Below are 24,854 nucleotides of genomic sequence, written 5' to 3'. Positions count from 1 at the left end.
AAAAAAAAAAAAAAAAAAGAACTGATCCCCATTCTTAAAATAATAAATTACCTTCTCTTTATCAACCACCCTTCCCATAACCTAGTAATGACCCTTCCTACCCCACTTCCCCATCCAATTAACTTTATATCTGTTATTTTCATCTCATCAACTTAAGAACTAATACCACAGTAAGAGAAAAAAGGGAAATGGTTAAGTAGAAAGTATTCATTCATGGGAGTTAAGAATTCCAAACCCCTCTCTAAGTCATCTGAATTAGCTTCCTATAGTTTCTAACCCCACACTCTACTCCCTTCAGTCCAAAGTACCTTGGCGTCCCAATTCTTGTTCAGATAGTAGATACAGGTAATGCAGCGGCCGTCACCGTTGGGGTTGTCTACATGTCGAACATATCCCGTTCCATTTCCTGGGTAGCAAGCCACCATTGCCTACGGAGAAATCCCGAGAAAGCCAGTTAACAAAACTGAGACAATCCACTCCTCATGGGGAACAGCTGAGTAACAGAAGTCTTTGGGTGCTAGGTGACATTTACAGGTGACTGCTGGCTTCTTAATTGCATGTATGGTACATACATTTAGACTCTTCGTCATATAAGATTAACAGCCAAATCACACCTTAGGCTCCGCACAAGTGGAAAGTGGTTCATTAATATTCCCACAGTTCTAGAACATTTCAGACAGTAATCCAGCTATATCATTAGGATCCCCTGCTTTTCTCCGATCCTTCTTTTGGCAAAAGCAGGTTCTGGGCTCCCACCCTAGACCCACAAAATCAGAACCGCCAAGTAATGGAGTTTAGGGATTATGCTTGGTGTAATAAGTGCTCCTGAATCACCAAATCACTTGCTGTCTTAGAACAATGGTGATGTGACAAACATTGACAAAGAGACAGGAACCAACCACAAAGGAGGAAAAGATCAGGCTTGCTCAATAAAATGCATAGGATAGAAAGATCAGGAAAGGAAGGGTCAATCAGAAGGAATCTCCGTGTCCCAATTTGTTAGGACAGGCAGCGTGATCAGGTGCAATTCGCAGAAAAAGCCACAGACACATCTTAGTGTGTTTCTCAATGCTCTCCTACTGCCTTCTCTCTTACTGATAATTATCACATCAGATGATAACCTGAAGTTTTCTTCCTTTGTCCAAGCACTCCCTGTATCAGCCAGGTAGAGGGATAAACTAGAAAGCCATACAGACAAATCCTACTGAAAAGTACTATTAAAGAATTACTATTACTAGGGTACCAAATCTCTAATTGTTCCATGGGAAAATTAGAGCAAGGAGTAGGGAAAAAAATGGGCAAAGTGCAAAAGCTAGTTCTTTCCACAGGACACTGCCTTATTTCTAAAATATTTTCATAGGGATGAGATATATGCAGGGAAGATATTGAAACTGGCAACATAAAATGAAGGGGATATTTTTCCCGTTTTGTTGTTCAGTGCATCTTAGTGACCAGAACAGTACCTAATACATGGAAGATGTCTGTTTAANGGGTGGGGGGGAGTGGGAGGGGAGGAAGGGAGGCTGACGGGTGGTCCAGTGGGTTAAGTGTCCTACTTCAGCTCAGGTCATGATTTCACAGTTGGTGGGTTCAAACCCTGCATCAGGCTCTGTGCTCAAAGCTCAGAGAGCCTAGAGCCTGCTTCAGAGTCTGTGTCTCCCCCTTTCTCTCTACCTCTCCCTCGCTCATATTCTCTTTCTCTCAAAAGTGAAAGAGAATGAATTAGCAAATGGCTTATTCCTCTGAAGAGTAAATTTACGGGGCACCTGGGTGGCTCAGTCGGTTAAGCGGCCAACTTCAGCTCAGATCATGACCTCACAGTTCGTGAGTTTGGAGTCCTGCATCTGGCTCTGCGCTGACAGCTCAGAGCCTGGAGCCTGCTTCTGATTCTGTGTCTCCCTCTCTCTCTCTGCCCCTCCCTAACTTGCACTCTTGCTCTCAAATAAACAGTCATTAAAAAAAAATTTTTTTAAATAGTAAATTTACATTCTATCTAGATCAGTAGAGATTTGTCATTTTTTTTATTTTGAGAGAGAGCAAGCGAGCGAGCGAGTGAGAGAATCCTAAGGAGGCTCTCCATGCTCAGTGCAGAGCCAGACGCAGGGCTCAGTCCCATGAACCGTGAGATCATGACCTGAGCCGAAATCAGGAGTTGGATGCTTTACTGACAGCCACCCAGCTGTCCTGAGATTTTTGTCATTTTAAAAACCTATCTTCAGGGCGCCTGGGTGGCTCAGTCAGTTAAGCATTCGACTTTAGCTCAGGTCATGATCTTGTGGTTCATGGGTTTGAGCCCCCGTCAGGCTCTGTGCTGACAGCCAGCTCAGAGCCTGGAGCCTGTTTCAGATTCTGTATCCCCCTCTCTCTCTGACCCTCCCCTGTTCTTGCTCTCTCTCTCAGAAATAAAACATTAAAAAAAATTAAAAAACAAAACAAAACACACCCTATCTTCAAGCATACATGTAGTGACCCAGTTGGTATTTTCCCTCATAAAGGCCAGGGTTGTTTCACTGGAAAATGACCAGTCACGTGAAGGCCCAAACTAATGCACTAGTGGCTCGAAGCATCAGCTTCAATGCTGTGGGTGCCAAGTCCCTCCCAGCGGGAGCATGAACCCATGAGCGAAGCATGTAGCTTGAAAGGCGTCACATACACTACACACCAGAAAACAGTAAGGCTGAAGAGGAACTTGGCTTTATCAGGATCTTAACACTTAAATCACCGTCCCCCTCACACAGCAATATCAATCCTCACATCCCGCCTCTGAACATCTAAAATGTCAATGCAGTGTCATCTCGGAGCTGAAGTTAGGCTGTTAGCCTTAACCTTGTTCAGAAAGTGGAATTTTGAGGCCACTGCCATCAAGATTTAACAAATGTGGTACCATCAAGCAAAGACTGGCTTGGAGAAAGCTGACTGGTAGCAGGCAGAAATGATGGGCCTGGCTGGGAAGAAGAGATAAATGAAGTCACCTATAATGACTAGGGAATTACTCATCCCTGGAAGCAGCTATTAGGATTATAAGAGCCACCACTGAGCCAATAATGAAAGTCACTTAAGCCACAAACAATTATAGGCTAGATTCCCTACCATCTCTGCCTCTCCCCACTGCGAGGCCCTGAAAAGAAGCAGCACTCCATCAATGCTATATAATCTTATATTCTTAAACAGCTCTACTCTAAGGAAAAGGTCAGTGGTCTGGATGCCTGCCATCTGGTCCACTCAGCAACAAATTGTGTGATCCCGGACTCAGTCTCTTTTCTATAAAGAGGGGCTTGGGTCGGAGAGCCTCTGACAGTCTAAGACTCTATCCAAGCAGCACCCCTAGAGGGAGAGCAGCAGGCTTCTTCAGGGCATTAGGAAGCATTGATCTGCCTCAGAATTCAGTTTGTATTAAATAGTGAAAAAAACAGACACAAACTCACAAAAGTACATCCTTTATGAATTGCTGCGTCTATAAAACTTCTACACTGATAAAGAGCTACCATGTCCCAGGGACTTATTTAAGGACAAAACCCCTAAGTGCCAGCAAAGCATCTGAGTGCTTAAGGAAGGGGGAACAGAGGGCATTTTTTTCTGGCCAGGGTGAATCCTCACCCTCTCTCCTGGTTTCTGAAGCCACAGCATCAAGTTTGAAACAATGGAAGGAAATTATTGTGGGCCTCAGTGGGTCTGTCGAAACGACATAGGCCAATTTTATCAGTGTTTTCTGGACAAGAGCCACTGGAGATAGGTCTTGGGTTGGGCATGTTCCCAGCTATTTGCTGGTCTCTGATACTGTCTAGAATCAGGAGGCTAAGGATGTGCTGAGAAGTAAGGCTCACTTCAACAACTAGTCGTGCATTTCTGTGCCAATTTGTACACGGGGCAGAAACAAACCCCGGAAACTGACCAGTTCAACCGCGTTGCTATCTAAACCTCATCAAGCCTGGGAAGGGATTTATAACGTACAGAGGAGGAGAATGCTTCCAAACAGTAAGACCAGGGCCAGAGTACTTGAATTACCGTGCGACCAACATGCCAAGCAATGACACCGACATTGACCGGGAGGATGACTCATTTATTGTCGGCCTTTTATTTGCCAACACTTCCTGACTGGATTAATATTTGAAATTTATAGAAGTTTAATAACATATTAGTGCAGTCCACAAAAGCACGTACCATATAGCCCTATTGTTGTATTCGTGGGTGTGTAAACAAATCCCTATGTCCCCTTATGCATTCACCATTCCTNCTCCAGGAGGCCTTTCCAGAGCTCTTTAGCAGAAGGAAATGAGCAGAGGGATGAACCCCTCCCAGGCTGGCTCTAGACCAGAGATACGTGCTCTAGCTACCTAGGTGGCCATGTTCAGGCAGGAACTGTGTATGCGTTCCCTGAAGATGCACACAGATACACAGGACTTGATTAGCCAAATCCCAGTAGCCAAATCTGTTCCCCGAATGCCACAGGCAGAAAAAGAGAACAGTGGTTCTCTTGGAGTTATTGTTGAGCTGGCATCATAAAAAACCATATATCCAAAAAAAAAAAAAAAAAAAAACCCAAAAAAAAACCATATCTCATCAATCCAAAAGGTAAGGTCGAAAAATGAAGGTCGAAGACTTCCCTTCCGATGCCTACACAGAACACTCTTGACTGAAGCCAGCCACAGCTTGATTGTACATATAAACCATTTCCAAACAGTGCCATCAGCAACGCCTACCGTCCACTCGGCAATGATGATCATTTTAGCCCCACAGGTGGGAAGGGGGTGCGTCTGCCCCATCCAGCCTCCAGTTAGACTCACCACTTCTCTAATAATAACCAACGGCCCAGATTTTTATAGAAACGTATTTCACATCGCTCATGACTTTGAAGTCAGATTCACCAGTCTGACTTGATCTTAAACAAGTAATAAAGGGGCCTTTTATGTAAATTTTAACTTAACAAATTGAAATCTTAATCAGCTCATTTTATTTGTAAAATTTGCAATAGATGTGAATCAATTTTTTAAAAATTGGCAAGAATAGCATAGCTTCAAAGCTACCTGGCTGAGTGACCTTTATACTGGTATTTTGGTCCACTGCTAGACCCCTCTAACTAGTAGGCAGAAATACCAGTCAGTCTTTGTAAGGATTTGTTTTGAATTTTGAATGGTCTTGAGCACAGCATAAAAATGCCACCTAAGTACAGGATAACCTGTGCTTAACCTCTTCATGCCTCAATTTTCTCATCTGTAAAACTGGCTTATGAGGAGTAAAAGAGGTAATCCACGTAAAATGCTTAACACAAGGCCTGGCACACACCAAACACTGCTTCTTTGGCTATTTCTAATTTTTTTAATGTTTGTTTATTTTTGAGAGAGAACTGAGAGTGAGCAGGGGAGGGGCAGAGACAGAGAGGGAGACACAGAATCCGAAGCAGGCTCCAGGCTCTTCCGAAGCAGGCTCCAGGCTCTGAGCTGTAAGCACACAGCCCAACATGGGGCTTGAGCCCACGAACAGTGAGATCATGACCTGAGCCAAAGTCAGCCACTTAACCGACTGAGCCACCCAGGTGCCCCTTTAGCTGTTTAAAGCTGATGATGTGCACGGCTGTCTTCCCCTCAAATGGGGCTTCTGAGTAACTCCTCTTCTGGGATCCCATTCTATTTCAGTGCTCTGTAGCTTCAAATCCAGGACTGGCAAACTCAAATAGCCTCTGGCGCTTCCAAGTAAGATAAATGAAGCCAATCGGGCATATATGTGTCAGAACTCCACAGTGTGTGCTACGCTGCCTGCAGCCAGGGAAGGACACTGCTGTCCTTTGTGATGAAGGCCCAGTATTCCACATCTTCAGAGTTTAGGAGGGATGCAAGCAACTGAACCAGATTTGCAGGTAAACTCTCCTGAATAGCTTTTACGCCAACTGTAAAGTAAGGGCCATAAAAAAACACATCAGACTGTACTCCGAAGTCACTGTCTGCTGTCTCCTAAGAGGTCAAGCTACTCGGGGCACCTGGGTGGCTCAGTTGGTTGAGCATCCGACTTTTGATCCTGGTTCAGGTTATGATCTCACAGTTAGTGAGTTTCGAGCCCTGTGTCGGGCTCTGCACGGACAGTGTGGAGCCTGCTTGAAATTCTCCCTCTCTGTGCCCCCACCCCACTCGTGCTCTCCCTCTCAAAATAAACCAAGCTACTCTGTGATAGCTCCTGAGCTACAGGTGGGCACCTCCCCCATCTCTCTTTGCATGGCTCAGAAGCGTCTTGTCCAAAGGCACAGCCTCGTCCGTCAGCACCACCCCCATTCCACGTGTCTCCTCCAGTCCTTCTCCCATGTTGGCTCTGGACGGGATCCTTCCTTTCTCCACAAGACACTGACTGCATGGAGAACTTGAGGAAGAATACATGAGGCCAGGCACCATCGTCAGCTTGGAAAAACAGCCAAGCAGCTCATCACAGGAGGGACCATAATAGCTCAAATCTTCTGGCTACAAACGGGTCCAGTTTACAGTTGGGTGACAACAGCCGAGGCAATAAACTTGCCCATTTTTCTACTCAGCTGTGGGTAGAGGAGTTGAAGGTATACATACTCCCAGGGTCGTTTTTCTGGGTAGTCTGTGTTGGGCACATATTTTAACACACGCATGTGATGGGGACAGAGAGCAGGACAGTCCCATGGCTGTACACTTCCTGTCCGGTATGGACAAAGGCACCTGCTGAGAAAAGGGCCCCATCTGGTCATTTGGGGGCTGGAGATGGGATCGCGAATCACTTCAACAAAGACACTAGCTCTAAGACTGAACTCCTATTTATAAAGAAAAGCGAGGGTGCCTGGGTGGCTCTGTCAGTTAAGCGTCCCACTCTTGATCTTGGCTCAGGTCATGATCTCACAGTTCGTTAATTCAAGTGCTGCGTCAGGCTCTGCACTGACAGTGTGTAGCCTGCCTGGGCTTCTCTCACCTCTCTCTGCCTCTCCCCCGCTCAAGCGGATTCATGTACCCCACCCCTCCTTCAAAAATAAGTGAACTTTAAAAAGAAAAGCAAAAATAAAAATGAAGTCTTCAAACTGCTATATGCAGGTATACCATAAGAAAGCCTAGAGAGAAAAACTGGAAGAGGCACGATCTTTGCAAGTTTTGTTTTAAGGAAAAAACTAAGGATAAGTTAAGCCAAAATGTTCTTTTCCACTTGGCTCTGACAAGGACTGAGAGAAGACAACCACAAAAATCCTTTTCAAGGGTGAGTAACTTAAATCCAGAGTAAGAAAGCAAACTGGGATTATTGCTTTAGGCTTTCTCAGTCTTCCTTGTTCAGGGGTATGTAATCTTCAAGGATGCCTTGTAGGACCCACTACTGTCATTTAAATTCCCCACTGCATGGGACGCCTGGGTGGGTCAGTCGTGAGTTGGGTGCCCGACTTTGGCTCAGGTCATGATCTTACACTTTGCGGGTTTAAGCCCGGCGTTGGGCTCTATGCTGACACCTCAGAGCCTGGAGCCTGCTTCAGAATCTGTCTCGCTCTCTCTCTGCCCCTGCCCTGCCCCTGCTCTGTCTCCCTCTCTCTGTCTCTCCGTCTCACAAAAATAAATAAACAAAAAAAATAAATAAATTCCCACTGTACGCTATTCATAAGACATCTTGACAAAATACAGGCAACTGTGCAAAGCTTTCTCCAAGAGTTTCCAGGAAATGTCACTCTGCAAAGTTCACACGGTTGCCAGTCCCATCCTTTATCTGAAACTGAACAACACGGCAAGCTCTCCAGGTGATGAGGAACAGCTCATAAACATAAAAAGTGCTTCAGAATCTTTATACCTTCATTCTAACTTCATCCAGATTGACCTAAAGAAACTGGCTGCCGATAAAGGAGGTACTTTAGAGAAAACAGTAGGAAACTGTGCAAACTGTCACTCATTATCTTGGTATCTTGCTTGTTATCTGCCTCATTGGTTAAGAGCAAACCTCGCTATTTCCTTCTTCCTGGTGCCTCTAGTTAAAGACTGATGTAACAAAATGAGGGGAAAATAGGAACTATGCTTTTGGTGGGCAATGACGTGAGCTGTGGCCAGGCTACATGTTCCCCTTCCCAAAGTTTCAGAATCTGACCAGACAAATCAGAAGAATCAAAACACCAGACAGTCCAGACGAACACATCTGTAAGGCAAGGAAGCCTTTCAACAAACCTCAAGTTATTCACTAAAATGTTTTTCTGTTATTCCATTTGTACACGGAGAACCACTTCTGCCTTCCTCGTTTGTTCTAAATCCACACTAAAAATGCCTCTACCTGAACCTGTGTATCCAGAGCACTGCTACACAAAGCCTCGCCTTCAGTTTAGAGCAATGATCATCATGACCCTTGTGCATTAATTTTTTTGAGATGTGAGAGCTTCAGTAATTCTGAAAATGAAAAGTAAGAACGTATAGCCGACTCTCGGTTGCTCTGGTGATGCGGACCTACCGAGCCCTTCAGGTCAAGTGAGAGCATCATGCCTGTAAGACGAGAATGTACCATCTTCGCTTGAAACCCTGTCGCCAGGCAGACCTTTCCATCAGTGTCCTTGTTTTGCTCTACTAGGAATTTGGTCCCGGCTTTGGGATCATTCAAACCATCAACAACTACCCAGACTCTAGAACCTTCTATTTAGTTCTTCTAGCTCAGCGATGAGTTTTACCAGATGCCAAAACCCTTGAGATTCTTACATTAAAGAGCTCGGCTCCCACTCGGACCCCAGAAATACGCACACCTGTACACACACAGAAGTCTCTATAAAATCACAGGGATTCACAGCCCTGTAAAGTCTACCTGCACTAGATCAAGATTCTATTACAGGGAATCCTGCAATTCATGCATGAACTTGAGTGAATCATCCTCCCTGGAGAAGCTATTGAAACTCTGCGAGGCCAAGAATTTAAGAAACTATTGTCATTCCTTTCTGAATTGTGGTTAATTCCTCTCCTTGGAGAGGATTCAGCCAGAGCTCTGCAATTAAGCACAGTAAACAGGCTGGGGAACATCGACATATCAATACAGGCTGTTTGGGTTTGGAAAGGCGGCCCTTCCCCCGGAGGCCTGGCTCTAGGCCAGCAGGGTGACGGCTGAGTGACAGGGCTACGTGCGCTGCGTGAGGGTGGCAGCCAGCCCACACCCGAGCACACCGCAGGGCAGACTGCGGAGGGAACCGGCACAGGACAGCCCTCCCCAGCACTACTCCAGTCACAAGAGAAATGTTTTGAATACGGGCTTCCTTGCACTTATGAAATCAGCAAAAGTCAGCCCGACTCAGGGTGAAGGACATTAAGACAGGCGTTTAACCATACCCTTTCTGATGCCTCTCCCCATATAGTAACAGCTGCCATCTCCTGAGGACCTATGTCGCCAGGTGGCACTTTGGGGTGGCGCTGTACACACACCATCCCATTTAATTTCCTGATTACGGGGAAGGTGAGCAGCAGCTGTCTGTCCTGAGTCAGGCTGCTCACAAGTTCTCAGTATAAGTCATTAACCCTGGAAGTTCTCATGTCTACCTACAAGTTATCTTTGTTGTCTAGAAAAACAAATTCATGAGTAATCCCTGAGGCAATATGGCAGTAGGGGCTCACAGTATTTAACTTCTTTTGATGTGAGAAATAGTCTTATCAGGAAAACAAAACTTTACCTGCAGCTCTCTAAAGTCTCTGAAAATGTGTGTGGTTGCAGGATTATTGGAAAACTAAGTGTGGCTGTCCTTAAATTCTTATCTGTAATGAATCCTAAAATATTTCAGGGAATCCATAATAACTCAAATATAACTGGTCAAACAAGATTAAAAAAATTTTTTTTAATGTTTATTTTTTTTGAGAGAGAGACAGTGAGAGCCAGGGAGGGGCAAGGAGAGACAGACACAGAGAGAGGGAGGCACAGAATCCAAAATAGGGTCCAGGCTCCGAGCTGTCAGCACACAGCCTGATGCGGGGCTTTAACTCATGAACCAGGAGATCATGACATGAGCCGAAGTCGGGCGCTTAATCGACTGAGCCACCCAGGCGCCCCCAGACAAGATTTTATAAATGGTAATAAAAAAAAAAAGTTTTCAGTCAAATCACATCATGAAAAATGCCTTGACACAACATTGTTAGGCTAAGAAAAACCAGGAAAACACATTCCCTGCAATTCCCAATGAATTTTCAGAGTATTAACTAGGGACACTGCAACTGTGCTGGAAAAAATAAAGTCAAAGAACTTTCTAGGAAACCAGATCTTCTCTTTAGGCATGCATTTCAGCACCTGGGAAAATATATCTGCTCAATCAAAGAAAGGACACATAGAAAATCAGTTAGTATTAGAACTCATGAAATTCAGGAGACACATCTGTTTACTGAACATTTGTAGAGTGCTTACTACGTGCCTGGCACTGTTCCATGAACAAATAATCCCGCGTTCAATAATCATAATAACCCCATAAGGCAGGAACCATCATGATCTCCATTTTACACATGAGGAAACTGAGGCACGAGGCACTTAGGTAACTTCCCTTTCGGGACCCAGTTAGTCTGGCTGCAGAGAGAGAGGCCTTCATCATCAAGTCATGCTTTTTCTCCACAGCTTCCCTAATGTCCAACATTAACCAATTCATCCGTTTTTGAGGGAACACAGATCTTCAGTTCTACTTGAGGCATTTGAAGCCCTTCTCACCCTTGCCTATCACTTTTTCCATAATCATAGAAAATTGTAAAATGCAAAAAAAAAAAATCACAAATATGAAAAGGCAGTGTGCTTGGTATGGAGTATGGGAACCAAAGTTCCAACGTGGTGGCGGGTGGGTGGCAGTTCATAAAAACCACAGAACCAAGGAAATGGACTCTGAATGTTGCCTCAAAGTACCAGCTGTCTACATGGTCTTTGCTTCAGTTACTCCCCCTGGAGGACAAATTCACTCCTGGTCTAATAAACTCTTTGCAGCCCCAGCAGGGCCCACATCTACTTTGGATGCAAATGCTCCACAACTAGCCCAGGTCATCCCCAGGCTACTCTGCCCCGGCCCAGGTTCTATGGGAGGAAATCAGCCTCTCCGGACCTTTCCTTATCAGCTCAGGTCAGCACCAGCCAAGGTTTTCAGACCTGTTCCAAAGACAGAAGATAAATGACCAATTAAGCAAAACTTTTAGGGGGCACCTGGGTGGCTCAGTTGGCTAAGCGTCTGCCTTGGGCTCAGAGCATGATCCCATGGTTCGTGAGTTCAAGCCCCGCGTCCGGCTCTGTGCTGAGCGCTCAGACCCCAGGGCCGGCCTCAGATTCTGGGTCTCCCTCTCACTTGCTCTCGCTCTCTCTCTCGCTCTTAAAAATAAGTAAACATTAAAAAAAATTTTTTAATTTTTTTTAAGAAAAAATTTTAGGGATCCTGGGTGGCTCAGGTGGTTGAACATCAACTTGATTTTAGCTCAGGTCATGATCCCAGGGTCGTGACAGACATCAGGCTCTGTGCTAAGTGTGGAGCCTACTTAAGAGACTCTCCCCCACACCCTCCACCCCCCGCCCCTCTCACTCACTTGCACAAGCTCTCTCGCTCTCCCAAAAATGCAAATAAAAATCTTAAAGAATTAAAAATATCTTTACAAAAATTTTTAAGTAAACACAAAAATGTATTTGTAAGAGGAGTGGCATCTGGTAAACTCATAGGAATCCCAGGGATGAGGTGAATTTTCCTTCCTCACGGCCAAAGCTTGCTTAGGAGACAAATCCACTCTACCATGTGAACTGGAACTCACTGAATACAGAACTTCCTAAAATCATGTTAATTAGAATACACTGGACACAGACCTACTGAGCCTTAGAGGAGGGGTGAGATCTAGAAGGAGGAACTTAGAGGAGTAGAAAGTAAAAGGCTCCTGAGAATAAAGAATAAACTCTTTTAGGAGCGGCAAGGGGACTAGAAATAAAGGAGTGCCTGGCTCTGAATTGGGGGAGAGTGGGGGGCAGGGGTCATTAATTTAATTGCCCCCATGTTCTCCTGAGATATATACAAGCCCCACTGTACAAACACAGAAACTGAGTCGTAAACCAAAAGTAACTCATGGAACGTTATAGAGCTAAGCATGACCTTTCCACCACTAAACACTGCTTCTAAAACATCAGGAACCATGTGTTAACTGAAAACAGGTGCTATTTCCAGAGCGACTGCTTCCGCTCCATGAGAAAGCAACGAGGATGATCCTCAGACGACGGTGGTGACTTCCCAAATACAGGCTCCAACCTTGAACCGGGGAATCAAAGGCCTCCAATGCAAGCAGTGAGAAGAGGCAAAGGGGCTGCTACTTTCCAACCTCCTCCCGGGGAACACTCTGGATTCCCATCAAGCTGGATTCGGTTGCCCACTTTCCCATCCTCCACCCCCACCCTTAAAGAGCTCAGCACAGCCTTCCCAGGTCTCCCAAGGGGCAGCCAACGGACACCAGAGGGCCAGAGGCCACCGCAGGCTCTGTGTGGTGTCCACAGGCAGCAAAGAAGAGTTAGCCCGTAACTAAGGCAATCTGTGCTTCCAGCTGTGTTCATCCCAAATCACCGGGAGTCTCTCTCCTTCCTCTGGGTGCCTTCCGCTCACACTTCTCGCAAGACTGTTGGACACAGGAGGGAAAGCAACGCCCTGCTGTCATTCCGAGATTCTTCCTCCCACCTCCATTTAACGTTAGCAGGAGGGAACCAGTTTCCAGTTTCACTCCCATTCTGGCTCTAGAAAATAGAAGTTAACTGATACAAATACTAGGAAAAAAATGTGGGAACGTGTTAACATGTGATGGCTTTTTCTCAAAAATGTCCCGAATACACTACCCGTGCTTGTATACTCTAGTTTTAGCAATGAATTAGCTCAGATCAGATCAAATGACTGAACTTTGATTTTCTTACTAACAGAGAAAGTCTAAGAAGATAGCACCACCCATATTTGGCCTCCTCTTAACTAACTTTCCCCAGTGCTTCTCAGACTTTAGCGTGTGTGAGAGTCGCCTGGAGGACTCTGAGTCTCTGATCCACTAGGTTGGGGGGGAGGCCCAAGAACTTGCACTTATATAGCACATTTCCAGGTAATCGTGATGCAGTCAGTCCAACAAGCACACATTGAACCACGGTGAGTCTGTGGCAAAACCAGGAGATTCTGTGCAACACCTCACACTGGATGCTAAAAGGTAAAGTGTAATTAGCCGACTGACACTAGGGAATCTGGGGAGGGTGGGGGGTGGGTGGGTAGGTAAGAGGGCGGTGCGTAAAGCAGGAAGTGAGAGGAGTTGCTCAGGCAGTTTCTGGCACGAGCTTTGCTCTGGGATTCCCAAAACTGGCAGGAAACATTCCAATGGTAACCCTGTGGCGTTGTTGAGGATTATCGTCAGCACTGGACTGTGACTGCTGGTAGGCGTCTTCTTCCAGAAGCAATACGAGGCACTGAGAGCACCTATTTGCCCTCTCAGATGGAAATTTGGTCTCAATTTTCATTTAATGTCCCGTAATCCTGGAGGTCGTTAAATATTACTGTGTCCATGTTCTAGAGGGGGAAAGTGAGGCTCAGAAAACTGACTTGCCCAAGATCACAAACCAGCCAAGGTTTTCAGCCTTGTTTCAAAGTCAGAAGATAAATGACCAATTAAGGAAAAAAATTAGAGGCACCTGGGTGGCTCAGGCAGGTGAGCATCAGACTCTTGATTTTGGCTCAGGTCACGGAAATAAAATGTAAAATGCCCATCCTAGGGCCTAGTGGTAGCTTCCAACGAAACTAAACTAAAATATAAACACAAAAATCCATCTCATTCATGAAAAGTGGAAATTGAGGTCTTGAGATACCACTCCCCAGGGCCAGGATCAGAAGGTAGGGCTCCAACCTCACAGTCCTGGGTTTTCTTGCTTCTCTGAGTCAGACCCCTACATNGAGACACCTTATAAACCAAAGTCCTTTCGTTGAGATGCTCCTTCGTAGTACATTAATGTAATCAAATATTTAAACACTTCGACATGAAATTAGGGGCCACATGGCAAAATCTTTTTGTTTTCACCTAACAAAATATTTATAGCTTTTTTTGACACCCTGACATCCTTTGAAATCAAAGTTCCTTTTGAAGACGAAATTAAGTCAAACCCTTACGAATTGTAAGACACTATATATCAAGTTTAACAGTCTCTGCCTTCAAGGAATTTATAAGTAAGTGGAGGGCAGGGTAAGCAAATAAGTAGGTAAATAAAAACATGTATGTATGTAGTGGGGAGGCTTGGCCTGAGCTGCCCACAGAGTTCTAGGCTGCAGAAGGGAAGACTTCATGGAAAAGGCACTAAAATGGATTCTGAAGAGTACAAGACAATAGGGAAGCTCAGTGGGCCTGGCAAATCCGCTTCTAGCATTTCCGGGACTGGGAGGGAAGGTCGTCAGTCAGCAGGAGATTAAGTGTAGAAGGGTCAGATGAGGTCACACGTGGAGGGCCTTAAATGACATGGTAAGAAGTTCAGAGCACGTACAGTGGGCAGTGGGGTGAGAGAGCATGGTTGGGTTTTTTGTTTTGTTTTTTTTAAAGCATGGAGACTACATGACTGGTGTTGGGTTTTACACTACTTACATTCTGGCAAAAAATCACATTAAAACGGATCAGAGGGAGAACGAGAAACAAAGGCAGGTGATCTATGGTTAAAATAAGTCTCTTGGAAATAAGTCTACTATGAAAGCAAAACAAAATTTTGTTAAAAGAAAAAAAAAGACAAAACTTGAGGTTCCAAGTGAACCTAAAATAAAACAAAGACAAAAAACCAAAACAGTACAAAATAGGCCAAATTTTGACTGATAATCCTGCATGTTCCTGCCCAAGTGTTCGCTATTCTGTTTTAAATTTGTTTAAATGTTTATTTGTTTTTGAGAAAGAGAGGGAGACAGAACTTGAAGAAGACTTCAGGCTCCGAGCTGTCAGCACAGAGCCCGACACGGGGCTCGAACTGAAGAACTGTGAGATCATGAGTTGAGCCGAAGTCAGGCACTTGACCAACTGAGCCACCCAGGTGCCCCCAGTATTTTATGTTTTAAAAAGGTTTTGCTTAGGGACACCTAGCTGGCTGGCTCCGTCAGTAGAGCACGTGACACTTGATCCCGGGATTGTGAGTTTGTGCCCCAAAATGGGTGTAAAGATTATATAAAAAATAAAATCTTAGAAACAAATAAACAAAAGAAAAGGTTTTTTTTATCCCCTCCCATCCTTCAAATTAACATGCAAAACTGGGAATCTGAAAGAAGCCATCCTAAACACACACAGACACACAAAAGACTCGCTGTCAGTTCTGCGTGGGGTATGAAACTCTGAGTAATAGTCCCTCAGGTTTAACTAGAAAGATGAGGTAGATATAGGAGGGGACGTGGAGGGAGGGGCACAGGCAGAATCTCTGTTCTGGGTGTCGTGTCCAGAGAGCACAGAGCAAGTTCCTGGAGGTGTTCAGTCTGTGTCACACAGCCATGTCCTTACTGCTCCCAAGTAATGCTCAGAAGAGTGGTATCCTGAACACATCTCAACAACGTCACATCCCCCAGGTAGAACCTAGAAGAGATGTCCCTGACACCTGAAATTGAGTTTTCCATTTTGTTTTCTTCCCGGTGAAAAAATAATCAGGACGACTATCCTATCCTTTGAATCTTTGTATCCTGGAACTGTTTTTACATGGTAATAGTATTTTGGCCTCCTTTTGGAAGGAAAAATATCTACTAGGAAATAGGCACGTGTATTCCAGAACTTGAGAAACACTGCTCACTATTTTCTGCCCTGCAGAATAAAAAACTGGCTTGGCCTAATAAGGAGGTGTATATAATAACATGACACTGGTATGAGGGATGCTCAGTAAGTAGGTACCGAATGAGGGAACCCAGTACAAGATCTGAAAGCCTGCATTATACAGCTTTAAACCCACACATCTGGAAGGCTGGGATTGAGCTGGGGGAGGGAGTGAAAAACCTAACCCTCAGTCACTACCAGCTCACCAAAACCAAGAAAAGGAATGTAACCCACAGATCATTATCAAAAGAAGATATAAAATTAAGGCAAGTCCCGTGTTGGTTTAAGATTGAAATAATCGCTGGAAACGGGGTAGAAATTCTATGTATAATGAACCAAGCTAACTAATCTTGCTTGGCAAACAGACACACAGCTCTGAATCGGAGCCAAATCAACGGCTCCTGGCAATCTGCCAAAACCGAATTCCTTAGTCTGGCATCATAAACTGATTTGTCTGTCGCATTTACAATTCCAGTGCCTCTGGATTCCACTACCCGCTGGGCACCCCTGGCAGTTGCCCAGCAGAAGACACCCGAACTATCATGACTGTCAGAATGGCAGCATTTGACAAACACTAGAGAAAAATGACACCCATTTCTTAGAGCAATATTAGTTAACAACTACAAAGTAATACTACAGAGGAATTAGCAAATCTGTTGCTGTAATAATTAACAAAGAATTAATACCCCCCCTCCATAGTGCTAACCTGTAAACTGCTCCTTGGTGCTCAACAGACTTGGGCCAGAACGTCACTTACTGTATCCAAGACCAGAGAGGTGAGTCAAAGCAGAGGTCTTGCCAAACTGAGCAAACGTGGCCCACAGGCGAGGTCCTCCAAGTTTTATGTTGAAGGGCACGAAGCTGGAAGTGCCTGGAGATGCTTCTCAGATGTGCTCGGCTCCTTATGGGTTAACTCCACCCCACTTTTAAGCTCCAGCAGAGAAATCTTCCATACATGGTATGTTTTCAGAATGGAGTTGTAATATGCAAGGCTGCTTGTTATTTACAAATTTGACATTTTTCTAGCCAGAGTCAAGATACAGGGAGAAATTTACAAATTTGGTTTGATCTGCACAAGGTCAGAAAGGGAAATAATTCGTGACACCCAAAAAGTCGACTGCACATCATTCTAAGGGTGTTTATTAACTTCAAGTCATAATTATATTTAAAAATCCCCAAATCACATGCTGATGCAGCTGAATTAACCTAATGACCCTGTCTCTTTGTCCACCTGATTCTTGAAGCAACCCAGCCAGGAGAGCTCTTCTCTAAAGCACCTTTGCTCAGGCCCAAGACACACCCCAGTCCCTCTCCAAGGGCTTGCGTAAAGCCTCATCTTTCCAAATATAAAAACACCTTACCTGTGGAGTGGTTGGTGGACTGCCTAGGTGTGATTTCTCATACCTCTTTAGCTCTAAAACCTGTATTATTAAAGTTATTTTGGGTCACTTACATTAAGTTTATTTTGGTTACTTCTCATTTCAAGTAAATAGAGAAATTGCTGAAAGCCCAAAGAAGAGAAACAAAAACGACAATTCACTGGATGAGTGGGCTGCTTAACCAGAAAAAGAGAACGCAAAGTTGGTGACAACTATCTCACCCCACTCTCTATTTTCAGCATACTTCGTTAGGTAGTTTTATTATAATCACTTCCCACCTCCCCGTGCACATCCATGTACAGGACTATCTCAGCACAAGGCATAAAATGATTTGTGAATAAATAAACATATCCGCTCATTTGCTACTTCACTGCAAGCAGATAAGGTTGTGGTAGAGGGGCCAGGAGCCCAAAATTGAAAAGAAATTCTAAGGTACACACACACACACACACACACACACACACACACCCCTATTGTCTTTTCTTTGCTCCTAAGTGTCATTCAACAAAATTGACCAGAAACATTATAAAAACTCACCCAATGGGGAAACCTGCTTTACTGTCACTGAGGCTGTATTTTATAAATTATTTCCTTGAATTAATACCCTTCCTCCAGGAGCTAAGTTATTTTTAAATACAAAACCATTTATAGAAATTCCTCACATCCTTACAAGAACGTATTCCAGTGCTTTAAACTCTGGGCCTCCTCCCCCTAAAGTACCTTATTCACAGGCAGACTTTTAAGATCTTAATGACAGAGACACCACACCACGCACGGCGTCTAGTCCTCAAACACTATATTCTAAAAACGGGACCTTTTATGGGCCCTGGCAACCACTGTTTCACAGGATTCTACATGTCCCACCACCACCCTCAACCCAGGCTGTGAGGTCCCCTGGGCCAAGGTGAAACCACCAGACTTTACTCCAGAAAATGAAAACAGGGAGTTTAGAATGTTAGTCAAGTCTCTGTTGATCTCAGACTGAGGCTGAGGTGGCCACTGTGGGGCCACCATCTTGAACCATAAGCATGGAGAAGCACCCAATGCTAGATGGTAAGGAGACTGGGGGAGAAATCCAGAGCAAAGCAAAGACAAAGGCCATAAAGCTCCAGAGAAAAGAACTAACACACCAGCTGTTCTTAGGACTTTCTGGTTCCTAGTTCATGATTCTGGTCTTCTCTGAACCCTGATGGCACTTCCTACACCATGGTCCTGAGACATATCCTGATTTGTTAAGTATTTTATCCCATTTTTATTTAAAGTAGCTTTCAATCATAATAAGCCCCCTTGAGTAAAAGGTATTCCTGATATCACATGAGAAGGGTGGGCCATAACTGTTACTGCTCAGTAGCAGACAGACAAACCCACCACCTTGCAACACATCTTCTTTTATTCCTAACTTATTGCTGTGTCATCATTTGTCTGGACCGGCTCAGACTGATCTATCTGTTCCCAATACAGCTCCCTCCCATAATCCCATTGTTCAGAACTACTCCAGTCAGGGATCCTAACAACCAATCTTGCTAACCAATACATTAGCACAGCAATCCACACTTTCTTCAATCTTTGGGTTTCATCTTTTTGTTGTTTTAAGTCTGAAAATCAAGTGTGAACTAGGGGATCTACGATTCACAAGCACATACGGATGGAAGCTCCATGAGGCAGGGTCTACGCCTGTTTACCTTTGTATCCCCACCACCTGCCCCGCCCTGCACAGCACCCCACAATGTACACTGGCTAAATAAATGACAAAAAGCAGAAGCATTATAGTCAAGAACACAAACTCTCGATAGAGTCTGACAGATCCAGGATAGAATTCTAAATCTTAAAAAAAAAAAAAAAAAAAAAAAGAATTCTAAATATTTCACTTATGGCTTCATAACAGTTACGAGGGCACAGAATTCTGCTAAGAATTTTATGTACATTATCTTGTTTAATGCTCCTTCCCCTCGAAAGGCTTTAAGGTCTTATTATCCCCCATTTTACACTTGGCGCAAACGAAGCACCTTACCTAAGGCCACAAAGTTACTGAGCTCAAGCCTAAGCCCCTAACACCTATCATAAACGGTTTCTTACGGCTCCCTTTGTGACCTTGTCGAAATGATTTAATCTCTCAGTGTGCTGAAGATTGTGGTTCTGAAGACTAAGTCAGACAGACAGTGTTTATAAAGTGCTTAGCACAGTGCCAGACAGGGCAAACCACTCAATAAAAAGTAGTTCTTATTCTTAAAGTTACTAAATAGTGAGTCTGCAGTGAGATGCTTCAAGCAGGAGAACATTTGGTTCCATAAATTACACGTTCTCTGGAAAACAGCCATTTTCGAGATCTAGGCAGCCAAAGCAAAAGGAGCAAATTATGACCAATATTTATCTTGGATTCCGCCTAAATTCTCCAAAAGGGAGTAATAGATAAGAAATCTCTTGCTAGCCTGAAAGCAATGACCATGCTTGAAGTTAGGGGGCGCCATGCTGCTGTACATTTTAGGAAACAGCTTCCCCAGAGGGTCTCCAGCACCCCTGGATTATTCTGGTCCAACCAACTGCAGGAAGATAAATTCTGACTGGTGACAACTTTTTGGGCAGGGAGGGGGAACCTTTTAGTATTTCTTTCCATACTCTCTCATGATTCCAATTTTAGGTCCAATATATATACCTCTATTTTATTCCCAATGTCTTTGTGTTTGCTTCACTGAGATAAAGGGCATTCTTGCATGATTCAATGACCTTTAAAAATCCAGGGGGAAAAAAGTATTTAATTAGGATGAATGGGTTAACAGACATAACCCCAAGAAATAGCTAAAAGAAATTGGTCTAAAATAAATGTATAAATTGGCAATTGTTGAAAATGGGTCCTAGGGGCATAATTCATTATACTAACCTCTCCCTCCACATTATAAACATGTTTGCAATTTTCCATAATAAAAGGTTACAAATAATTTTTGAAAATAACTGCACAAACTCTGCCTTTTAAAAATTTAGTTTCTCCTGAAAACCTGCTTGGAGGATACGCAGCAGGAAACCGGGTCTACATCACTAACATGGGAAATGGCACAGAGTAAGGCACTCAGTTGAGGGAAGAGAAGAAGTTAAATTAACTTGAAACTAATATAAAGCACATATTAATGGACTGTTTTTCTACCATGTTTAAGAATGACCAACACACAAGAGACCCAAGTCACAACGCTAAGGAGAATTCTCTGTACAAGCAAATCAAACTTTTTTATTTTTGACTCCAAGAGCTGTTTGCTCAAGCCTGGTTTGCATCTGGTTCCCGTTGGCCAGGGAACACCCCAACGGACAGGTGATTCTTCTAAAGGACAGGAATGAAGAGCTTTGTGCCACAACAACCAAAGAAAAGCTGGAAATCTAGGTATGGACAAAAGATGAATTTTCTCTTTTTAACTCACAGTCACCTTCTGAAAGGGTTAACTGAGAAGTTATTTATTCTACCCAGAAGATAATCTACAACTAAAGAATCTTATCTAGAGATCTTTCTTCTTCCTCACCCAGACATACACAATGTTTTTCATTCAATTTGTCTAAAGTCTCGCCTGAAACCCAACCACTGTCCTTGACGTCAAAGCTAAATACAAATACTTGACTTTGAAATAAGTTAAGTGATGTCTTTCTACCAATTAATTCTGACCTCCCTCAGAACACATGGTGTTCCTAGAATGTTGGGGGTAAAATTCTTAGCACCTGAGTTAAATGAAACTTTAAAAACTGATAAGAAGCCATCTGCTCTTCCAGATTAAAGCAACAAGCACTGAGGCTAGCCCTTCCCCCCTCCCCATCCCCAGCCCGGTAAGCAAGGTCAGTCAGCGCAAAGCAAAAACAAAAAGCTAACCAAGACCAATAGCTTCGTAATGCACACCGAAACAACAGATGAAGAGTGAAGAAACACTTGAACGTCAATCTTCTATAGAGTCCAGGTGACTCTGCATTTCCCCCAACTCAAAATAAAATTTAGAAAGCAGCAGTTTTTCCTAACATTTACTTTATTTGCGTCCAACTAACAACAGTGGTTTCACACATTCTATTCATGTCCTCCTAGCTTGAAAGGCATACAGCGATCTGCTTCTCCCCTACTGTTACCCCACTCCAACCCCTTCGTTTCTACCCATTTCCAGTCTTCACCACTTGCCCTTTATTCAAAGTGTCCCCTACACCTATGAGACAAATGTGACAATAAAGGTATGTTTCATCAAAAGGTCACTCTTAAACTGAGATTATACTGCATATATTGTTGAAGAAAGTGCACCTTCCTTCCCATGCTAGCATGCTTCCCCTCTCTGTGTTAAAGTAAAAGTTCTCTATAGTTCTGAGTGCCCCTGGACCAGTCCTCAAATTAAAGTGCAAACCACTCAGAACTGCCGCTGGAAAATGGCTGGATTATCATTTGTAGAAAAGACTGATGGGGTAGATGGAACTACCCCAAAGTAACCTACATGGGCCAGTATCATGGTGCTACACATTCCCTATTTGTGCCAATGTACCTGCAAATGTTTCCAAGATAAATTACCACCCAGGGAGTCACTTTGGGTGGGGTGAACAAAAACATGGTTTCTTTCCAGAGGTACTAGACTATGCTCTCCCCATCTCTTAATTAGTTCTAAGTGGATTTCTCCATCAATGGAGAGTTAGGAAAGGAAAGGTGGTGGTGTAGGGCTCAGGACCAAGAAAATTTTCCAAGCCAAGATGATCCAACAGTGTCCTGGGTGCACCAAAGCCAAGGGCAACACTCAAAAGTGAAGAGGAGTTTGACTCTTTCACAGGTCAGACTTGTATCACACCTGCCAAACTCCACAAACCAAACGCTACACTGCAAAATCACAACCGTCTCCAGAATTCTTTAAGAGTGCGTTTGCAGGAATACCCTCGGAACATAGTGAAGTACAATATTAGGTGACTTTAAAGTGGACAGGGAATATCAATAACTCACACCTGTCTCATATACAATGTTCCTAATAACCTGACCCTCCTCCGGACCTTTGGGAACCTCCATGTATTAAAATCAGACCAAAAACCCACAGCTTATCCGGTTTGTACGACCCACCAGACCCATTGTTTCAGTTAACAGGTCATCGGAATTAAACACCTGAGTCCTCAGCATTGATTTTCGCTCAGAGGAGGGGGGGGAGGGGGAACCAGACCGACTTCTCGCTTCTCGGTTAAAAACTAAAGTTCACTTGCAGCCCTGCGAAGGCTACAGACAACGGGCTCCGAATATCCCGGGTTCCCGCGGGCTACAGCGCTGCCGGGCAGCCCGCGCGCGTCCTACCTTGGACCTTTCCTTGACGTAGTATTTGCCCAGCCGGCTCCCGCAGTACAGGACAAGCCTGTCAATGAGGGACAGGAGGAAGCTGATGGCCTCGCAGCCCTCCTCATTGCCTCCGATCCACGTGATTTGGTCTCCCCGCAGGTGCCGCTTGGAGACGCCGGCGCGGGGCCCGGCCAACTGGCCGTCCCGCAGGGCCCCGTTGCAGTGCAGCTGCTTGACGCGCTCCAGGACGCAGTCGCCCACCACCTCGCCCAGGAAGTTGTCCAGGTAACAGAAGCCGACCTCGTGCAGACAGGGCACGATGTACTCCAAGGCGATTTTCTCCAGATCCAGCCTCATGATGTGTCCCAAGGGCATCTCGCCCGCAGAGCCGAGCCCGCGGATCCCCAGCGTGCACTGAGACCCGGAGCGACCTACGCGCGCGCGCAGCCGAGGCTCGGGGAGGGGNCCTGCGGCGGCCACGGTCCCCGAGCCACCGCCGCGCCAGGCAGAGGGGAAAGTTGCTCGAAACTCTGGAGGAGAGATCCCCTCAGAAACCAGCGGGAGTTGCGCGGGGTTCCACGACCCAGCGCCGGACTGGCCCAGCGAGGAGTCGGAGGGCCCCTTTTGGAGACTCGGAGACACCACCGCTGCGGCCTCGGCCCCAGGCGGGGAGAGGCTGAGGTCCAGCCCCCAAGCCGGCCGACTAGGCGCGTCACCGGCCCCGCCCAGGCCCCGCCCCGGGACCGCCTCTGGGACAGCCCTTCCCCAGGCCAGTCACCCACTCCCAGTCTTCCACTGCCCGGAGCCAGCCTTACTTGTTTGTGACTAGGGGAGGGGCTGGAGAACACACGGAATTTTTAGAATGCTATCGATTTGCATATGTTTTGCATAAACTCCCATAACAAACTTGAAAACCTGGATCCCAACTCTTAAAATGTAAATGAAATTAGCACAGTTTGCAGCCACGTTCTGGGCTAGTCACCTCTTGAACAGAATAACAAACCCACGAACAAATCTGTATATTAAACAGCGACCTCCTTACAGCTTTACCTGGTGCCNGGGGGGGGCGGGGAAGGGATGGATGTGCACAATGAGAAAATGCTGGATATTATCTGATTGAACCCTGAAAATGCTGTGTTTTGCTTTGCTGGATGTTTTCATCCACTTCTCTTTAAAGCTTCTTACTGAAATAGGATGTTCTGAAAGCCTGCCTTCAAAACTAATCACATGTTCATATAACAGCCCTATAAGTATATCCCCCCCCCAACAAATAGACTAAATTCTACGTTTCCAATCTCACTTTTTCCACAAGAATCTACACCTACAAAGGAGGGACGGATACCACCTAGAAGACTTTTTAGTTACCCAAAGGTAAGCTGACTGCTTTATGGATTTTTCATTCCCTTTCCTACCAAACACCAGAGATCAGAATCAAGGGGAAAAGCTTCGTAAATTGCATGCAAAGTCATTTCCATATGTTAAATTTTACATTAGATTGCATTCAGTTTCTTCATTTCAGTTGAACAAAAGAACGGACAGGCTCTACAGGTATTGTGTATTTTGTACACAATCCTCTACAGCTTTTGCACTGTTCTCCCCCTCCCAGTAGCGCTCTCCTGTCTGCGTGTCAGAGGCCAGGTATGAAAGGAAGAAACAGAGGAAATCCAGGCCAAGAACAAACAGTAGGATAAAAAAGATGCCTCTGGTACATGCGCAAAGCAGCAGCCAGGGGCACTTGGTGGACTAAGAACCTGAGGAATGTTCGGGAGGAGCAGTCCAGAGAAAACCTTTGGTGACACTTCTGTTTAATGGAGAGGAGGTCCCCTGCCAGGATGAGGATTAGCTGGCACTGTTCGCATAACCTTTCAACAGGAGCTGCACCAACTGGGGCAAAGGCTTGACTCGGCCGGCCTCAAGGAGCTGTTGTACAAATTTCCACAGCAGCTCCGCAATGACAGGAGCCCACCATCCTGGGACCCCCCAGCCTCTGGCACCCAGTAGGTGCCTAATAATAGTTACTGGGAACCTGGTGTGCAACTCTGAGCCCTGGCCATCTCCACGAGCATGTGTGAAAGGCTGCAGGAGGGGTCTATTGGCTTGAGGCCCTGGGGGACCCTCCCCAAAGAAAAGTCACTGTAAGAGTGTCAGGCAGATCAGCCGGGTCCGGAACAAAAACCTCAGAGGCCAGTGAAGGAGACGTAAGGTATTGTGTGGGGTATTTGTCTCTTGGCTTTGTCTCTCCAGCCAGCCAGCCATGGTAAGTGTTCAAATCCTGGGAGCAGGTAACCTGAGGTCAAAGCTGAAGGACTGTTCGTTTGTGGCAAGGAGTGAAATGGAGATGCGTTACCTAAAGGGAGGAAAGCCCTTCTCCTACTTCTGCTTGAAACTCACCACCCCACCCCACCCCTACTCCTCCTTAGCCAGGAACTGCTCTGGCCTATTTAGTGATCTCCTCCAGAGGCGTTATATATAATGAGGAAATCAGGA

The 24,854-nt window shown here is 45.1% G+C and overlaps 1 protein-coding gene across 3 annotated transcripts in view; it reads right to left on the bottom strand.

The window, feature by feature from the left end:
* The window catches only part of EGLN3 (egl-9 family hypoxia inducible factor 3), a 92,441-nt gene that overhangs the window by 6,848 nt on the left and 60,739 nt on the right, over positions 1–24,854 (bottom strand). For 2 of the 3 annotated variants that reach the window (XM_077772730.1, XM_077772732.1), the window contains exon 6: positions 309–428. In XM_077772730.1, coding sequence (XP_077628856.1) covers positions 309–428 — 120 coding nt within the window. Of the gene's footprint in view, positions 1–308; positions 429–22,385; positions 22,835–24,854 lie in introns of those variants that run through there. The other variant, XM_077772729.1, reaches the window with a different exon arrangement.

The sequence above is a fragment of the Crocuta crocuta genome, unplaced genomic scaffold, assembly GCF_008692635.1.
Source record: "Crocuta crocuta isolate KB4526 unplaced genomic scaffold, BGI_CrCroc_1.0 scaffold116, whole genome shotgun sequence".
Classification (NCBI taxonomy): Eukaryota; Metazoa; Chordata; class Mammalia; order Carnivora; family Hyaenidae; genus Crocuta; species Crocuta crocuta.
Note: the sequence above shows the minus strand (reverse complement) of the source record. Positions and strands in the feature narration are given on the sequence as shown.